The sequence below is a fragment of the Equus przewalskii genome, chromosome 9 (assembly GCF_037783145.1).
Source record: "Equus przewalskii isolate Varuska chromosome 9, EquPr2, whole genome shotgun sequence".
Lineage (NCBI taxonomy): Eukaryota > Metazoa > Chordata > Mammalia > Perissodactyla > Equidae > Equus > Equus przewalskii.
Window position 1 is genome coordinate 32,889,606 of NC_091839.1, and position 16,379 is coordinate 32,905,984.

Sequence of the window (16,379 nt, forward strand, 5' to 3'; positions counted from 1 at the left end):
AAGAAATATGAGTTTGTCTATTACTGAATTGTTACTCCAATAAATAACAACAGTGTCCTCTCTCACAGGAATCGTTCATTGGTCAATCAAGATCTACTATCCTAAACCCTTATCCTATCATTTTTCAAGACAATTTTCAAAGCATTAGTCAGTGACTACTGTATTCCAGTGGAATGAGGGAACATCCAACAGCCATGCCACTTTATGAAGTAATATGAACAGTGAACACATATGCATGCTACTGCCACCTGACGTGATACTCATAAAAATAAAAGGAAATTTTAAATAACATTGCTTTCATATTTTGCGTTTCTTATCACAAGGTAACATTTTGTAGTCTATAACCACAAATCACCAGAAAAAAATTACAAATGAGACTATGAGTTTGGCACAACTAGCAAATTATACTACATATAAAAAAATCAACATTTTTAGACTCTTGGTAAGACCATGTAAAATAATACACTGATAATTTTCTTCCCTTTATGTATCTTCAACTAAAGGAAAATAATTGAAAACAGCTTCCTCTTCACATAGAATTCCTGTTCCCTAGGTCAAATGCTCTTAAAAGTAAGAATTAAATGTCTAGAACAGGCACTGCAATTCCTTCCCACACAGGGCCACATAATAATTATCTTCAGTTTGGCAGTCTTAACTACTCAACTCTGCTGTTGTAGTACACAATCAACCGTAGACAATATGTAAACAATTGAGCGTGCCTGTGGTTGAATAAAATCATCTTTACAAATACAAGGGGTTGGCTGGATGTGACCCACCAGTCCTAGTTTGCTAACCCTGGCTCTCCCAACTCTGTACCTACCACTCTACTAACTCATGAAAGAGCAACAGCACATTATTTCACTGCATTTTTCCTCAGAAAGTTCTAGGAGATTATGTACCTAATTCAAATCAAAACACACACAATGCTCCATAAAGCTTGTGATTACCATCCCTCTCATTTTTAAAGAAAGAATTCCCACAAGGTATTTTTTGTTGCTAGTGCTGTGGAGTTGATTCCGACACCTAGTGACGCTGCACACAGCACAGTGGAATCCTGCCCGATCTTTTCACACCAGCTTCTCATCTTCCAGCACTCTATCCAACAATGCTCCACTGCTACTCATAGGGTTTTCATGGCCAATTTTTTCCGAAGTGGGTGGCCAGGTCCTTCTTCCTAGTCTGTCTATTCTGGAAGCTTCCCTGAAACTTGTCCACCATGGGTGACCCTGCTGGTATTTGAAATACTGGTGGCATAGCTTTCAGCATCACAGCAACATGCAGCCTCCACAGTATGACAACCAACAGACGGACGGTGTGGTTACCTGACCAGGAAATAAACCTGGGCCACAGCAGTGAGAACACCAAATCTTAACCACCAGACCACCAGGGCAGCTGCATAAGGTACTTTACTAACATCAAAAATTAAGTAAGAAGTTATATATTTTTTAGAATCTCAATGCAATGGCAAAAGTTTATACTCACTGAAATGAGGCACAAACACAATATAATGCTTTCTTCTCATTATTTCAGTTTATTACTATTTTTGAAAGAATTCTTTTAAACATCAGATTTGCCAATTTACTCCATGTTTTGAGAGCTGAATTTCTATTAGTATATTGAATTTCCAAAAGGTAAATGAAATTTCCTTCCCCATTTGAGAACAAATTACCGCAATAGGGATATCAAGCACTTTAGGACATCTCCACTCTGAAAATAATAACCCCTGTCAGAAAATTTAGAATATTTCACTTCATTTTGTATCGTAGTGAACAATGGAGATAGAAGAGAAGGTGAACCAGGAGAATACTAATGTAGAAAATGATTTGCAAACGCCTGAAGTGGATTAGAGCCAGAGAAAAGATATGTATGAAAATCCTTTCCCACATCCTGTTTAGCTGTTTTACAGATGACTGGGTGTACGGGTAGAGGAGAAGCAGACAGAAATAAATCTCAGTTTACAAGCATATTTACTTAAACGAGAAATCCATAACTGTCGTGACTGTGTAAAATTCGCAGCTGCTTTCTTCCAAGACAAAGATAGGAATTTCACTTTAACTCGCATTTCCCATGTTCTTATTTCAAAGGAAATTAAGGACCTTGTGAAGGAGTGCATAACCTCAGGCCACAGGGTAGTATTTAATTATAAGCACAACCATAATACTGTAGTATTACCCTCAGAGGATCTAAGAGTTAAGGCACCTAAAAATAAATTGAAATATTTCCAAAAGTAATTTTCTCACTAAAGCTGAAAAACTCTGCTTTTCTTCACTCGACAAGTTAAAATAAGACAATAACAAATAAACCCAAAGAGCCTCTTTGAACACAACATCAGATACACTCAGGAATGCAGTGTTAAGGATGAAAGGTAATCAGCAAAAATGTTAGATAGGCTCAAAATTTTTTCTATCACTATTTTAAGGGAAATTTCCCATAGACTAGCAAGTGGTTTCTACAGATAATATAAAAAAATACATTTAAAAATCTCCTCCAGTTTGCTTACCACACTTTGGAAATGCCCTGGGTTTAGAATCAAAATTATTGTAAGACATCTTAAATGTCAAACGGCATATGTGACATAACGCCGAGAAGTACATTTACCCCTGACTTAGGACCATAATACAGCTGTGACTATGCTACAACGTGTCTCTCAGGAACTTCCCAAACCTGGATAAAGCCCAACGTTAAGCAGAATCTTCTGTTACAGTAAGCTAAACTACCTGAATTTCCAGTTTTTCATTAAAAGAAAAAACAAAGGTTTTATTTTGAGTTCAACTACAAGCAATGTTTCTTCAACTTCATATACAAACTGAGACAATATTTTAAAAATTACTTACAGTAAATATCCGTCTACCAGTTCGATCAAAAGTTACACAGTACACAGATGACAGGTGTCCAAGAATTCGTTTATGCATTTTCATGTGCTGATAGACTGCAGTTGGAACAAGTCGCTCAAGCCTGTATTTCCCATTCAGCTTCCTTGAAAACAAAGTATCCGCTACCAAGGAAAAGGGGGAAAATAAGTATAAGTCAGAAATTAATTTTCTTACCATCTTTTAAGAATTCATATATTCCAATTTTCATATTTAGTAAAAATAAAGATGTTTTCTAATGTATATGGCTCCCAAATAAAAGTATCCAAAACAGTCAATTCTCATTATAGAAACAAGCAAGTTCAGCTAAATGACTTGTCTAAAGTCACAAAGTAAGTTGGGCATGAAGCTGGGTTAAAATTCAGACTTCTTTACTCTTTACTAGAGCTCTTTAAAAAGCACAATCATTTTGTTTGATATAATTTCTTTAAAAGGTCCCTATGAGATAGGTTTCCTTACAAAAGCAGTTAAAAATTTGACTCTAATTTTTACTTTTCATCAACCAGCAATTCTTGAGCACTCTAAATTTGATGCCAAATGTTTTAACAAACTTTGCAACAGGGGGCTGGCCCAGTGGCAGTGGTTAAGTTCACGCAGTCCACTTTGGCGGCCCAGGGTTTGCCAGTTCGGATCCCAGGTCCGGACCTGTGGCACTACTTATTAAGCCATGCCGTGGCAGGCATCCCACGTATAAAACAGAGGAAGAGGGCACAGATGTTAGCTCAGGGCTGATCTTCCTCAGCAAAAAGAGGAGGATTGGTGGTGGATGTTAGCTCAGGGCTAATCTTCCTCAAAAACAAAACAAAACAAAATCTTTGCAACAAATGAAGTCAGAGGAATAATTCACTGAATTATTTTTTTAAAAAATAATCAAACTGGGGATCTTGGCAAACATCGCATAATGATTCCTCCTCTAGGATTTATTGGCTCTTTTTTTCAATTCACCCAGTTTAACCATCTTTCAAGGTATGACCGAAACTGATCTTCTGCCCCCAAGTCTGCTGTGCTGACTCCGGCCCAAAATGTTCCCTTCCATCTAAATTGCTACTGTACTTACTTTCTATACTGAATAAGTATGGACAAAGAAGGCACTCAACAAATATATGCTGACTGATCTGCAGGCACATTATACAACTATAGATTGCCTTTTAATATGAGGCTTTTTTTCTGACTGTGACTGCTATCTACATTGGATAGTAAGCACTAGTTTCTCACTTGAATTTAGTCCTAAACAAAATTAAATGTATATACAAAATGCTATTTAACCTAGATTTAGAGACTATCAATTATGCCCTAAAATTGATGAAGTATAAATTTCTGAGCTGTATCATAAAAAATCTCAGTATTTACAATTTTATTCACATACAATAAATGTTTGGTTCACACTATATTTGAAAGGAAAAAGACCATCTTGGGGACTGGTGAGGAGATACATAGAAGAATGCTTTGCAGGTAATAAAGCAATAATATTTCAAGGAATAATGACATGATGTTTATACATTCTTTCACTGTCTCAATTATTTTATATTCTAATAGTATATCTCTTGTGCTGTTAGCACATAAGTTCAACATCTGGGAATATCTAAGACAAGCTTAGACACTTGTAAATTAGCATATTCAGGCTTTAATTTAGCAGTGATTCAGTAAGTTTCTAATAAGCCCTGAGACATTTTTCCTTATGCACAGAAATGGCCTGGTAAAAGACATCCTTGAGAGGTTTGGTTCAAAGTCAATTTAGAGCAAGAATCACACAAAACCATAGACATCAATTGTCCTGCCAAATGAGAACTCAAACAATCTTGTCCAAACACTAAGGTTCAATGACATCTCAGACTCACCTGTCTGTTCTGCAAGAAAAAAATGATGATATATAACACAAACGCTGACAGTGTTACCAGGACTTAGCTTAATTCCTTCCATCCAAAATTTACAAAATTCTCAAAATGTCAAGTTTTATTAAATAAATATTTTAATAACACTGTTCAGGTATAAAAATGATTGTTGGAGATAATTACAATATGAAAATTATTATTTTAATGATGATCAAGCACTTGCATATATGTCAGAATTTTTTTAAATGAATTTGTTATAAAGACCATTTAAAAATCAGAGTTGATGAAGTGCTTTCTGTGCAAAAAATACTCCCCTTGAGTAAAGACAAAAAAGAAAATGTCACTGTTCTCTTAAATATAGTGTTTACTGAATCTGTGCCTAAACTGGTATTAAATCTTTATTTTCATTTTGGGAGTCAACTGAAAAAAAAGACTATCCCTTTCAAAAAGTTACTTTACAGTCAACTTTTCAAATAAAACTTCTCAGAAACGTAACATTAAGTGAAACATACTTATAGTAAAAACTATATTCCATACTACCTTTTGCTATGCTTGACTACCAATTAACTACTGAATACCTATACTATGACCATACCCTAAGGGGAACGTATCTGGTAGAGTCCTTGCTCTCAATCAAATTACAAACTTGTGCAACAGTACTAAAAATATGACCTCCAGAGAGAAGAGTATGTAGAGGTCCCAGGTAAGAAGTTGGTAGTTCAAACTTGATACAGGGTGTCAGAGAAGAAAATATTAAGTATGGTTCAACAGGTGAAATTCAGTTGAGGAGGCTGAATTTGAAGAAGTCCTGACCAGGTCGAATAGGTAGAGAATTTTTACAAAGATAAAGAGGAGGATGTTCTAGGACTCTCACTCAGTGAACTCATACTTTATTTTACTATCCCATTTGCATGTCTCTCTCCCCTACCACATCTCAAGGACAGAAATTCTCTCTTATTCTCCATTTCCCCACAACTGAGTGTAGAGCCTTTAAAATAAAAAAGCATCTAAACGAAAATTAGTTAATATTAAGATACACAGGATGGTTCAATTTAATTTATAGTTTTATGGCAATTATTCACTTTCTAAAGAAATTGTTAATAGACTAATTGGATTTTTGAGTAAAAAGGAAATGTCTCTTGGATTATAGGAACTCCTTAAATTTTATTAACTAGAACATCAATTTTTAAAATGAGCATGGTTAAACAGTTATAAGAGGTCACAAAAGAATAAGTTCTTTATATGACATTACTATAGTTTTAACCTTAAATCAAGTCGCAAATACGACGTTGGTTTAAAGGTACCTTTATTTCCATAAGAGTATGGTGATGGGAAATATTCTTAAATTAAGCCTGCCAAAGCAAATCTCTATCTTCTTCACCTGGCAAATTCTTTCTGACCCTCTAGAGCCAGTTAAAATGTCAACTTCTCTAGTAAGACTGTAGTGCATTTCAAAAGTAACCTCTTTGCCTCGTAACATCATTCCTCTGCTCAAAACCACAATACCCTTCATTTCATTCAGAATAAAAAACAAATTCCTTACACATCAGCCTATCAAGGCCCTGCACAATCTCGTCTCAAGTTATGTCTCTGACCTCACAGGCTACTTCTGTCCCCTTACTCAGTCTGCTCCATCCACTCTAATCTCCCCCACTCTTTCAACACATCAGGTATGCTCTTAACTTAGGGTCTTTCCACTGGCTGTTCCCTCTGGCTAGAATATTCTCCCCACATAAGGCTAATTCCTGACCTCACTCAAGTCTTTTCTCAGATGTCTGTCACTTCTCAATGAGGTCTAACCTGATCAGCTCATTGAAAATTGCAACCCAATCATTCCCTAGTACCACCCATAACTCTTTATCACCCTCGATGTAGCTCTATATTTGCTTTTTTCTCATCACTTATCACCCGAGGCTATACATTTATTTGCTTCTTATGTTCACTGTTTATTTCCCACCTCCTCCCACTACAACATACCAAGCTCCATATGGACAGGATTTTTTTGTCTATTTTGTTCTTCGATTAGCCTAAGAGCTGACAATGGTGGCTGACACTTAGTAGATGATCAATATATATTGGTGAACTTAATGAAAAAATTACACATTAACAATTAGGTTTAGGAATGAAACAAAAATGGAGGATTTCTTTATCAGACAGATTACAGAACCAAAATATCTCTACATAGTTCTTCATTTTAACTGCTCTGGCTAAATAGATTTAATTTAGAGGGAAAAAGAGAAGTAAATATATTTACTCGATTTTCTGAGTAAATAGACTGGTAAATGAAATAAGTATTCCAGAAATCAGTATTATCCATGTGAAATATCAGAATCTTTAAAGTTTGAAGAGAGAAAGGAGTAAAATAGTAAAAAGGTGCTATTTATAGCAAATCATTCAGAACAGTCTTTGAAACAAAGTCTATGTGCACAAACTAATCACAAGAGAGAAACAAAAGGCCCACGATTTCTTAAAGCTAGATATAACTACATACATATCTAGCAAATAGGGTTTTATCCATTATTTCTCTAGGTAGTAGGATGACAAATCAAATTTCCCACAAGTAATTTTTTCCTAATTCACACCTAGTTATTTTTCAAGAACTGATTTATTTCTCTAATCATAATACTAACGCATGCTCACTGTAGAAAACAAGAACATAAATGAAAGAAGAAAAATTCATAATACCATCACCTAAAGCAATTACGTTTAAAATTTTGCACAGATTTCCCTAATAAACAACATTTTAAAAGCTATGCTGTAATCTTTAATGAAATAAGAACTAGGCTTTAAGTTCAACAGACTTGTATTCAAACTTGACACTGTACAGACTTTAAGTTATTCTCCCTCAACTTCAATTTATCCAGTTATATTCTAGAAATATTTTCCACAACATACTTGGCTTTCATATTATGCTGTTTTTTTGTTTTTTTTTTTAAGGATTGGCACCTGGGCTAACAAATGTTGCCAATCTTTTTTTTTTTTTTCTGCTTTATCTCCCCAACACCCCCCCCCCCCCCGCCCCCGGTACATAGTTGTCTATCTTCGTTGCAGGTCCTTCTAGTTGTGGGACGTGGGACGTGGGACACCGCCTCGACGTGGCGTGACGAGCGGTGCCATGTCCGCGCCCAGGATCCGAACCCTGGGCCGCCGCAGCGGAGCGTGCGAACTTAACCACTTGGCCACGGAGCCAGCCCCCATATTATGCTGTTCTTTGACACCTCACGATCTCACAAATTTTACATAGTCAAGTCTATCAATATTTTTCCTTTCTTTTGTAATTCTACTGATTTAATATGAAGTCTTCCTACCAGTCAACAGTGAAATAAATATCCACTTACATTTTCTTTTACCTTTTTGTGGTTTAAATTTCACTCCTAACTCCTTAATATATCTGCAGTGAGTCTCTAAAGATATTTTTTCTCCCCCAAATAATCAACTATTTATTCCAGGCTTTTCATTTCCTAATCCTTCTATATTCCACTAAACTGTGATTAAATAATCTTATATATATATATGCTGCATTAGGTCACTGATGGCATGCCTATTTATATGCCAGTACCAAAATTTTTATTTTATAGTTAACGATGTTTTAATATTTACCCAGCTATTCTTCATTGTGTGTCCATTTTAAAATGTCTTATTATCTAATTTGAGGATCACTGAAAAGTTTTTTTAAAAAATCAATCTGTTGGAAATGTAAGTTTAACTTCCTTCACTTATAAACAAGCGACATCTTTCTATCTAGGAACATGACGCATTCTTCCTATAGCTGGGACCAAGTTTTCAATGCAAATGATTTTAGAAAAAGATAAACATAATCAAAGTTACCTCAGTTTTTCTCACTACACAAATCTGTACCATTTGAACTAAGTTTCATGGAGAAAAAAATGGGCAGCTGCTGGAAAAAAGCATCTGCAATAACCTCACTAACTACATTTTTGAGGATATTAGAAAATTACATAATAAAATCTCTGCAAATAAAGAAGTGAAGCAGAAATACCATCACCTCCCTCCAAAATGTTCAGAATTTTTTCTCTTTCTGCTAAGTACTTCGTAAAACGGACAAGGACACATGGTGTAAGTGGAATAAATTATCCAAGATCAAAATTATCCATTGTTAAAAAAGATGAGTTGGGAAATAAAATTACTATGAATTAACAAAAATGTGGACGTTAGTCTCGTTTTAAATGTTAAGAACAATGTAACATACTATACAATGTCTACTTCAGTACAGGGAAGCTGCTGCCTCCTAATAATCAGAACTGGAGAACTAGTGTCTACAACTTCTGTCAGCTCATGAAAGCAGAGCCTTGCTGCAAGCATAATGAATGCAAGAAGCATGTGGCTATAGGTTCCAAAATCTGGAGAATCCACGTTTTGTGAAAGTAGAAGAATTAGATGAGGAGGCAAAGAGAAGACAGAATCTATACTCAGAAGGTATCAGTATTTGGGCTCTTTCCAGATACAGAAAAAGGGGAACTCAGGTAAGAAACAATATCAGAGTATTTTACCAGAAGATTTCTTTTTTCTTTGCTGAGTAAGGTCGGCCCTGAGCCAACATCTGTGCCAATGTTCCTCTATTTTGTATGTGGGTCACTGCCACAGCATGGCCACCAACAAGTGGTGTAGGTCCGTGCCCCGGAACTGAATCCAGGCCAGCAGAGCAGAGCATGCCAAACTTAACCACTAGGACATGGGGCCAGTCCCCCCAGAAGATTAGCAAATTTTTATTAAATTCATTTTTGTACTATATTTTGACTAATTTTATTCTGTGGTTCTGGTTAAGGAAAACACTTGGAAAGCTCCCACATTCTCTGTAAATAAAATGCAAAAAGAGTAATAATTTATAATTAATAACTATATAAATAATTCCTAAATTAATGTATAAAAGAGAGTGAATTCTGAATAATCAATACCTAGGTTACATTTTAATCTCCAGGAGCTGTGTTAATAAAAGCTTTCTAAATGTAAGATTAGTAAGCCATAACTATAAAACAAGAGTTTAGAAACTTATAAAACTAAAGCTGAGTAAACTACAAAGATAATGATAAACATGCCAGCAAGACTACATGAAAACAAACTCCAAACTGATTTACCCCTTTAGATGATAATTAGTTTTCCCAACAAAATAATGCTATATCCATAACCAGGCACTCAGAGGGCAATTTCTATAGAAATGACCTTCCAGATTCATTGCAAATCCAAAAAGTTGTCTAAATATGGTGTTGGTGATTTCAGAATTCCCATCAGATAAATGTATTGTGTGGTATAGGTATTTGATAAGGCATTAAATTACATAAAATTTTGTTCGTTTTAAAGAACCACAAAAATGTTCTAATGAAAAGGAGATGTGACTATGGGGCGGGGGGGGGGGGGGCACAAAAAATAGCTACATTAATTCTCTAAAAGAGACATTATGCTAAAGCCAGGAGTCAAATATCTAGAGAAAATGGCTACGAAGAAGAGGAAAGTCACCAGCGCTTGGAGCTAGAGAGAGGTTCTTATTAGAAGAACTTCAAGAATCTTATGATAGAAAAAGTCTTATTTGCTGCAATTACCAATGTGGATAAACGTCAAAATACAACCTACAACGTGAGGAGAAAAAAGGCTACAGAACACTACGATGATGTGTAGGTTTGGAAAACAATGGCTAACATTTACTGAGTGCTTTATTACTTGCCAGGCACTTTACATATATTCTCATTTAATCCTCACCCATCTCTTAATGTAGGTACTACTATTATCTCCAATAAGGGGATATTCCTTACCAATAAGGAAACTGAAGGACAAAATGTAACTTTCCCAGAGGTGAAGCCCAGGTTTGAATTCAGACAGTCTGATTCCAAAGAGCACACTCTTACTATACTGGCTCGGTAGACAAACATCAGAAAAAAAGAAACATGCCAAAGCAGTAACAGCAAATAACCAGTCCGACTGACTGATTTTTGAGCTGTTCTTTTTTCCAGGTTTTCTCCATTGAGCATATATTCATTCTGATTAATTTTTTAATTAAATAAAGCATAGCTCAATCTACCTCAAGGAACTCTAAAGAACAATATGAAAAATCTAAACTGTCTAAAGAGATTAACTTACATTCAAAGACAGAGAAAAATACACCCAGGGATAAAGATGCAAGGAATTTAAATTTATCTAATCAAAAAATAGAAACTCTAAAGACTATGTATATTGAAGTATTTGAATATATACTATACTACAGAGAATAACCAGTGCCTATTTGACAAGGGATTGAATATATGCTACAAAGAATTCAACATCTGGTTTGATTTGAAAGGCATAAAATGACACAAAGGATCATCAATTTTGTTTTTAAGTTTTGTTTCTAAAATCTTTCCCATTAAGTTTTTAAAGTAAAAGAGAAACACATCAAAGTTTAGGTTCAATTTTATTAAGGAAGGAATCATATAAGGTGGAACTTTTAACATTTAATTCACTATAAAACCACAATTAAAAAGCTTACCACAATTCTTCTGATGTTATAATATAGATATTAGTAGGAAATAACAACCAAATATTCATAATTTGAGGTCCAGAGATAATCTGGGAAATAATTTAACACAAGTTGGTTTATTTCTACAGCACCATCTGGTCTATATCACTTGCACCAGTAATTAGCACCCAAACTACACAGGAACAAGACAAATATACCACCATAACAGTAACTGTAATGAACAAAACTCTCAACTTTAGTTAAAGCAGGAGGGGGTTACAACATTAGAAGGATAATCATGTAAGCAGCTTTTTGTCCCCAAAATGGGGGAAGGCAAGAGAGAATAGAAGAGTAAAGGGAAATAATCACCTGGGTAACAAAACGCCCATGAATGCTCCTCTCCTTATTTTACTACTGTAACTAAAGGAATTAGTATGCACAGGAGCTACCCTCCAAATCTCTACATGGTCAGTTTTGGTGTTCAGTTGTACCTCCTGTTTAAAAGACACCATGTTTTTAACATTTAGCAGATACCACAAAGATGAATAATATCTGAAAAATAAAACTCAAATACTAACTGAAATAAAATGCAGAAAGTGAAGAGATGATTCCAAGTGTTTAGCAAAAAAAAATCTCATGAATCAAGTACACAACACGCACAAACAAAAACAAAAAACAACTATTACAATTACTAGGATTGTAATTTACTAGAATTGTACAATCACTTGATTGTATTAGTCTTCCTCCTCCTTTCTTTCCTAGAACCTAGTCTGATGCTACTTCAAACAGAAAGTAGGACAATGGTATAACATTTAAAGTTTTAAATATTTCTAAATTTTTTCAGTCATTTTAATTAAATTCATTTTTTAAAAAGTCATATAGTTGTACGTCAAACATTTTTAATCATTCAATTCTGAGTCAACAAACATTTATAGAGCACCTACATGCACCAAGTATGGGCTAAGAGATGTAACAGAGAAAAAGAAGAGACACAGTACTTACCTCATGAAGACTGCAGTCTAGCAGGGAAGACAGACATGAAACAAGGACTTACAACAATGAAGTGTCATCAAATAAACGGTACAGGGAAATCTTGAAAAACACAGTAGAGGGTCCTAAACATATGAGGGGTGGGGTATCAAGGAGTCAGGGTAGACTTCTCTGAAAAACTGACAGTTACACTAAGACCTGAAAAATGAACAGCCAAAAGAACGTTGGTGGGAGGAGAGCATATCCTACGTTGAGGGAAGAGCATGTGCAATGGTCTAAGGCTGCAAAGAGCATAGCATTAAAGCAACATAAGGAGTCAGGTACGGCTAGCACACAGCACAGACGGGCAGGTGTCAAGAGAAGAGACCAAACAGCAGGGGCAGACTGCAGAGTGCTTTCTAAGCAATGGTCAGGCACTTTGGACTATCTCCCAAGAACAATAAGGTGAAGGTTTTAACGAGAAAGAAGCGGGAGTAATATAAGATTTGCTTTGTGATAATTAACTGCAGTTTTATCTCAACTACAATGAGAAGAGATTAGAAGGGATATAACTAAACGCAAAAGCTGATTTTGTAGAAGAAATCAGAGATTTCAAAAACCAAAATTTCATTTTAGAAAAGAATTAATCAGTTTGCTAAAAAGATTCTTAAGGCTGTCTCAAGGAACTGAATATTTTCTCTCAAATTTAAGTATTTATCTTACAAGATACAAACTTGAAAGAAAGTATCGTGTTTTAGTGTTTCTAGAGTTCACATTCTGAGACATAATTCAAAAAGCTCCTATACCCAAATCAATAAATGGACACAGGTGGTACAAGACTAATGCATAAATAATTTCACAGAGAAGGCAAAAAGGTGCTATATAAATGTGACATAAAGTTAAGTGCATAAGATCAGAAACAAAGTAACCTGGGATATAACTGAGTTAGCTACCTCTCTTAGGTTTCAGTTTCCTCATTAACAAAGTGGGGGTATCTTGTAGAGATTTTATGAAAGTAAATGAGACAAAATGTTTTGTAAACTCAAAGGTATTATATATTAATATCTATACTGACTGTCCTTAAACAAGCAAATCCTCATATGTTTAAAAGTAAATGTTACTGAACACAGTTGTTCTTTTACTTTTTAAAAGGTTTTTGTGGGAGATCATTTTTCCTTTGCATCTTCCTTAAGGAGCTAAACAAATTGCTGCTCTGTTTATATAAATATCCACTCAGCCTGATCATGGACTTCTCAGTGTCAAGATGTCTAGGAAGATACTCAATCCTTAACTTCAAAGGTTTCCTGAAGAAATTCAAAATAAAAAGTCAGAGACTTTATGAAGAAAGTAGGGTAATTTGTTTCACTTACACCAATATGAAATTCAAACCCAAGAATCAGCCTGGAAAAGTATGTGATGCAAACTAAAAGGGGAAATGGCTAGTGCTTCCTAATTACTACTGGAACTGCTTGCCAGACACATCACACAGAGTGGGAGGGATACCTCTCATGACATCTATAACCTAAAAACTAATTTCACCTTATTATTTACATAAAAAAATAAAACACAGCTACAAGAGCAATTTAACTCACCTAAAGAAACCGTCATTCTTCAAAGTGTCTCCCCTTTTTTGGTCAATCATAATTTGAAAAGAAATTTAAGCAAAAGAAAAAAATATAAATAATAATGTCTATTTTGCATATTTGGTACTTTGGCATAATGAACATTAGCTTTATTTCCCTTAAAAAACAAAACTACATATGCATCTTAGGAGTCTCTCACAGCTAGCTGTTCTTACGAAGCAAAGAAGGAAGGGGGGTGAGGGGAGCAGGGAGAAGAGAGTTAAACAAAAACCTGTGCCAAATAAAAATACGGGTATCATTTTGAACTTTTCTTGTCCCTTCCCAGCTCATCAATTACATCAATTATCCAGTGCCTCTTCATTTAACATTTACTAATGCTGAAGAGTTGGGTCTATTAAGAGCAATAAAACGTAATCTCCATCCTCCAGGCCCTAACAGTATAGTAGGAAAAAAAGGTAAATAAATGAATATCATTCAGGGGACAGATTAAAAACCAAGACCAAAAAAACAAGAAACACAACAAACATACAGCTAAGTCAGAAATGATTAAACAAAACAAATTCTAAAACTCTAAGACTAGAAAAGAATAAAATGGTAGAAGAATATGCATTATCAAAGTGTTTACTGAGAAAATATTAGGTCAAAATAAACTAATTTAAATAAATGATGAATAGTTACCTAACTAAGGATAAAGCATGCAATGAGTAAAAGGCAGAAAGGTACAAGACTGAAGAGAGAATACAAGGGAAAGGAATAAATGAACAGGAAAGAAATGAGATTATTATTACAATCTTATAATTTACTGAATGATATCTCAAATGTTAAATCTTACAGATTTATAATAATATACAACAATCTAATAATTATGTAAGAAATATAATCATATAAGGAAAAAAATTAACCCTGCAACTCCAGATCCTAGCCCAGTGCCAGATATGTTAAGAAATTACCAATAGAAGAATAAGTCAAAGACAATATTGGAAATATGGCAAAATATAACAGTGAAAATGAGAAGGGCAAAGAAGCTTCTCTTCAAAAAAGCACTCAAGACTTATTAGCAAAATAATTCATTAAATCATGACAATTATAGTAAGAAATGGCAGAAAGTAACATTTATTGTCATCTACTTTGTGCCTTTTTTTTCAATCTCATTTAAGCCTCTAAATAACCAGATATGGTAGACATTATCCCCTTTTTATAGATGAGGTTGAAGGGATGAAAAATTAAATAATTTTCCTAGGGCCACAGTTCTAAACTAAAACAGAGTCAAGATTTATAACCTAATTTTTAGTGAATCCTTGCTGTCTTTGTTCAAACTAGTTTTCTCAAAAGAAAACTACCACTATAGATGAGATCTAAGACTTCTTTTAATGTATAGGCTTCTTAACATTAACTGGATGTTTGTGCGGTAAAGCTATTTTTCAAGGCAAAATTGTTTCCTTACACTCACACATTTTAAGAATCAGCTTCCCCAATACTCTTTATCCCTACCCACCAGACTATAACTTTGCCACAAAAGCAACAAGTAAAACAACAAAGATATGGAAGTACCTAAGCAAAACAAAAAAAAAGATATGGAAAACCTAGAGATTAAAAAGTTTACTTTCCTAATAGGTAAGAAAAATGCAAACAAGGCAATTAGCAAAAGACTGCTTTAATTTATTATAATCTTTTTCACAAGATAACCATGCATTAAATGAATCTCCAAATTTAACTTTAAAAATAGCTTTAATGAATCAAAGTCTCCTCTTTCTAAGAGACTAAAATCTAAGTCTCACCCCCCACGTCGTTTATTATTGAAGAAGGATTGTTTGTCATAGGTAAATCAGAGTAAATGATACCTGAAAACAGGCATAAAATGGCTAAAGAGGTTGGAGAAAGGAGAATACCAGAGATTCGTTAATATCTTTGAACGTAACTGCTGCCATGCCAAGTACACATTCACTTATCTCTTCCACAGAAAATCAGTTAGAACCTAGTGATAACAACAGATTGGTGGGCTGTTTTCTGTTTTTTTGCTTTTGAAACATTATTAAAGTAGGTTCCACAGGGCTGCAAAGCAGCTGACCACTTTGGTTCTCCTGTCCAAAGAATGAATTCCAGTTCAATTTCCACAATTTACATCAAGGACTAGGAGGTACAAAGTAGTCAGGACCTAAAAGCAGACAATAAAATAAAACAAGGTAAGAAAGCACTAAGATAAGCTCAAGAGTCCTTTCTTAAACTGTACAAGCATAGGTTTTTTATATTCCAAGCCCAGTTCACTAACAAATCTTAATTTCCTAAAAATCAGTTTCTGGGGTTTTTCCTTAACTCAAAGCTATCCTTGGACCAAGTCTCTCTCTTCTCCCAACCCTCTATATTCCAATTTTTTACCCCTACCAACTTCTGAACTTTTCTTGTCCCACCCCAGCTCATCCATTATGTCAATTACCTACTGCCTCTTCATTTAATATTTACTGATGCTGAGGTACGGGGTCTATAAAGAGCAATAAAACACAATCTCCATCTTTCAGGACCTAACAGTATAGCAGAAAAGACAAAGGCAAACAGCCACAACTAACTGATAAAAGTTATAGTAGAGGTTAAGTATAAGCACTTAATTCTGCCCAGTGACATTTAAGTTTTAAAGGATGAACAGATACATGTTCATAGAATGGACAAAAAAAGAGAGAAA

General features: G+C 34.7%; 1 protein-coding gene across 10 annotated transcripts in view; it reads right to left on the bottom strand.

The window, feature by feature from the left end:
• Positions 1 to 16,379, bottom strand: part of PHIP (pleckstrin homology domain interacting protein) — a 127,073-nt gene that overhangs the window by 89,031 nt on the left and 21,663 nt on the right. For 9 of the 10 annotated variants that reach the window (XM_070558999.1, XM_070559000.1, XM_070559001.1 and 6 more), the window contains one exon: positions 2,835 to 2,995. In XM_070558999.1, coding sequence (XP_070415100.1) covers positions 2,835 to 2,995 — 161 coding nt within the window. Of the gene's footprint in view, positions 1 to 2,834; positions 2,996 to 11,519; positions 13,002 to 16,379 lie in introns of those variants that run through there. The other variant, XM_070559003.1, reaches the window with a different exon arrangement.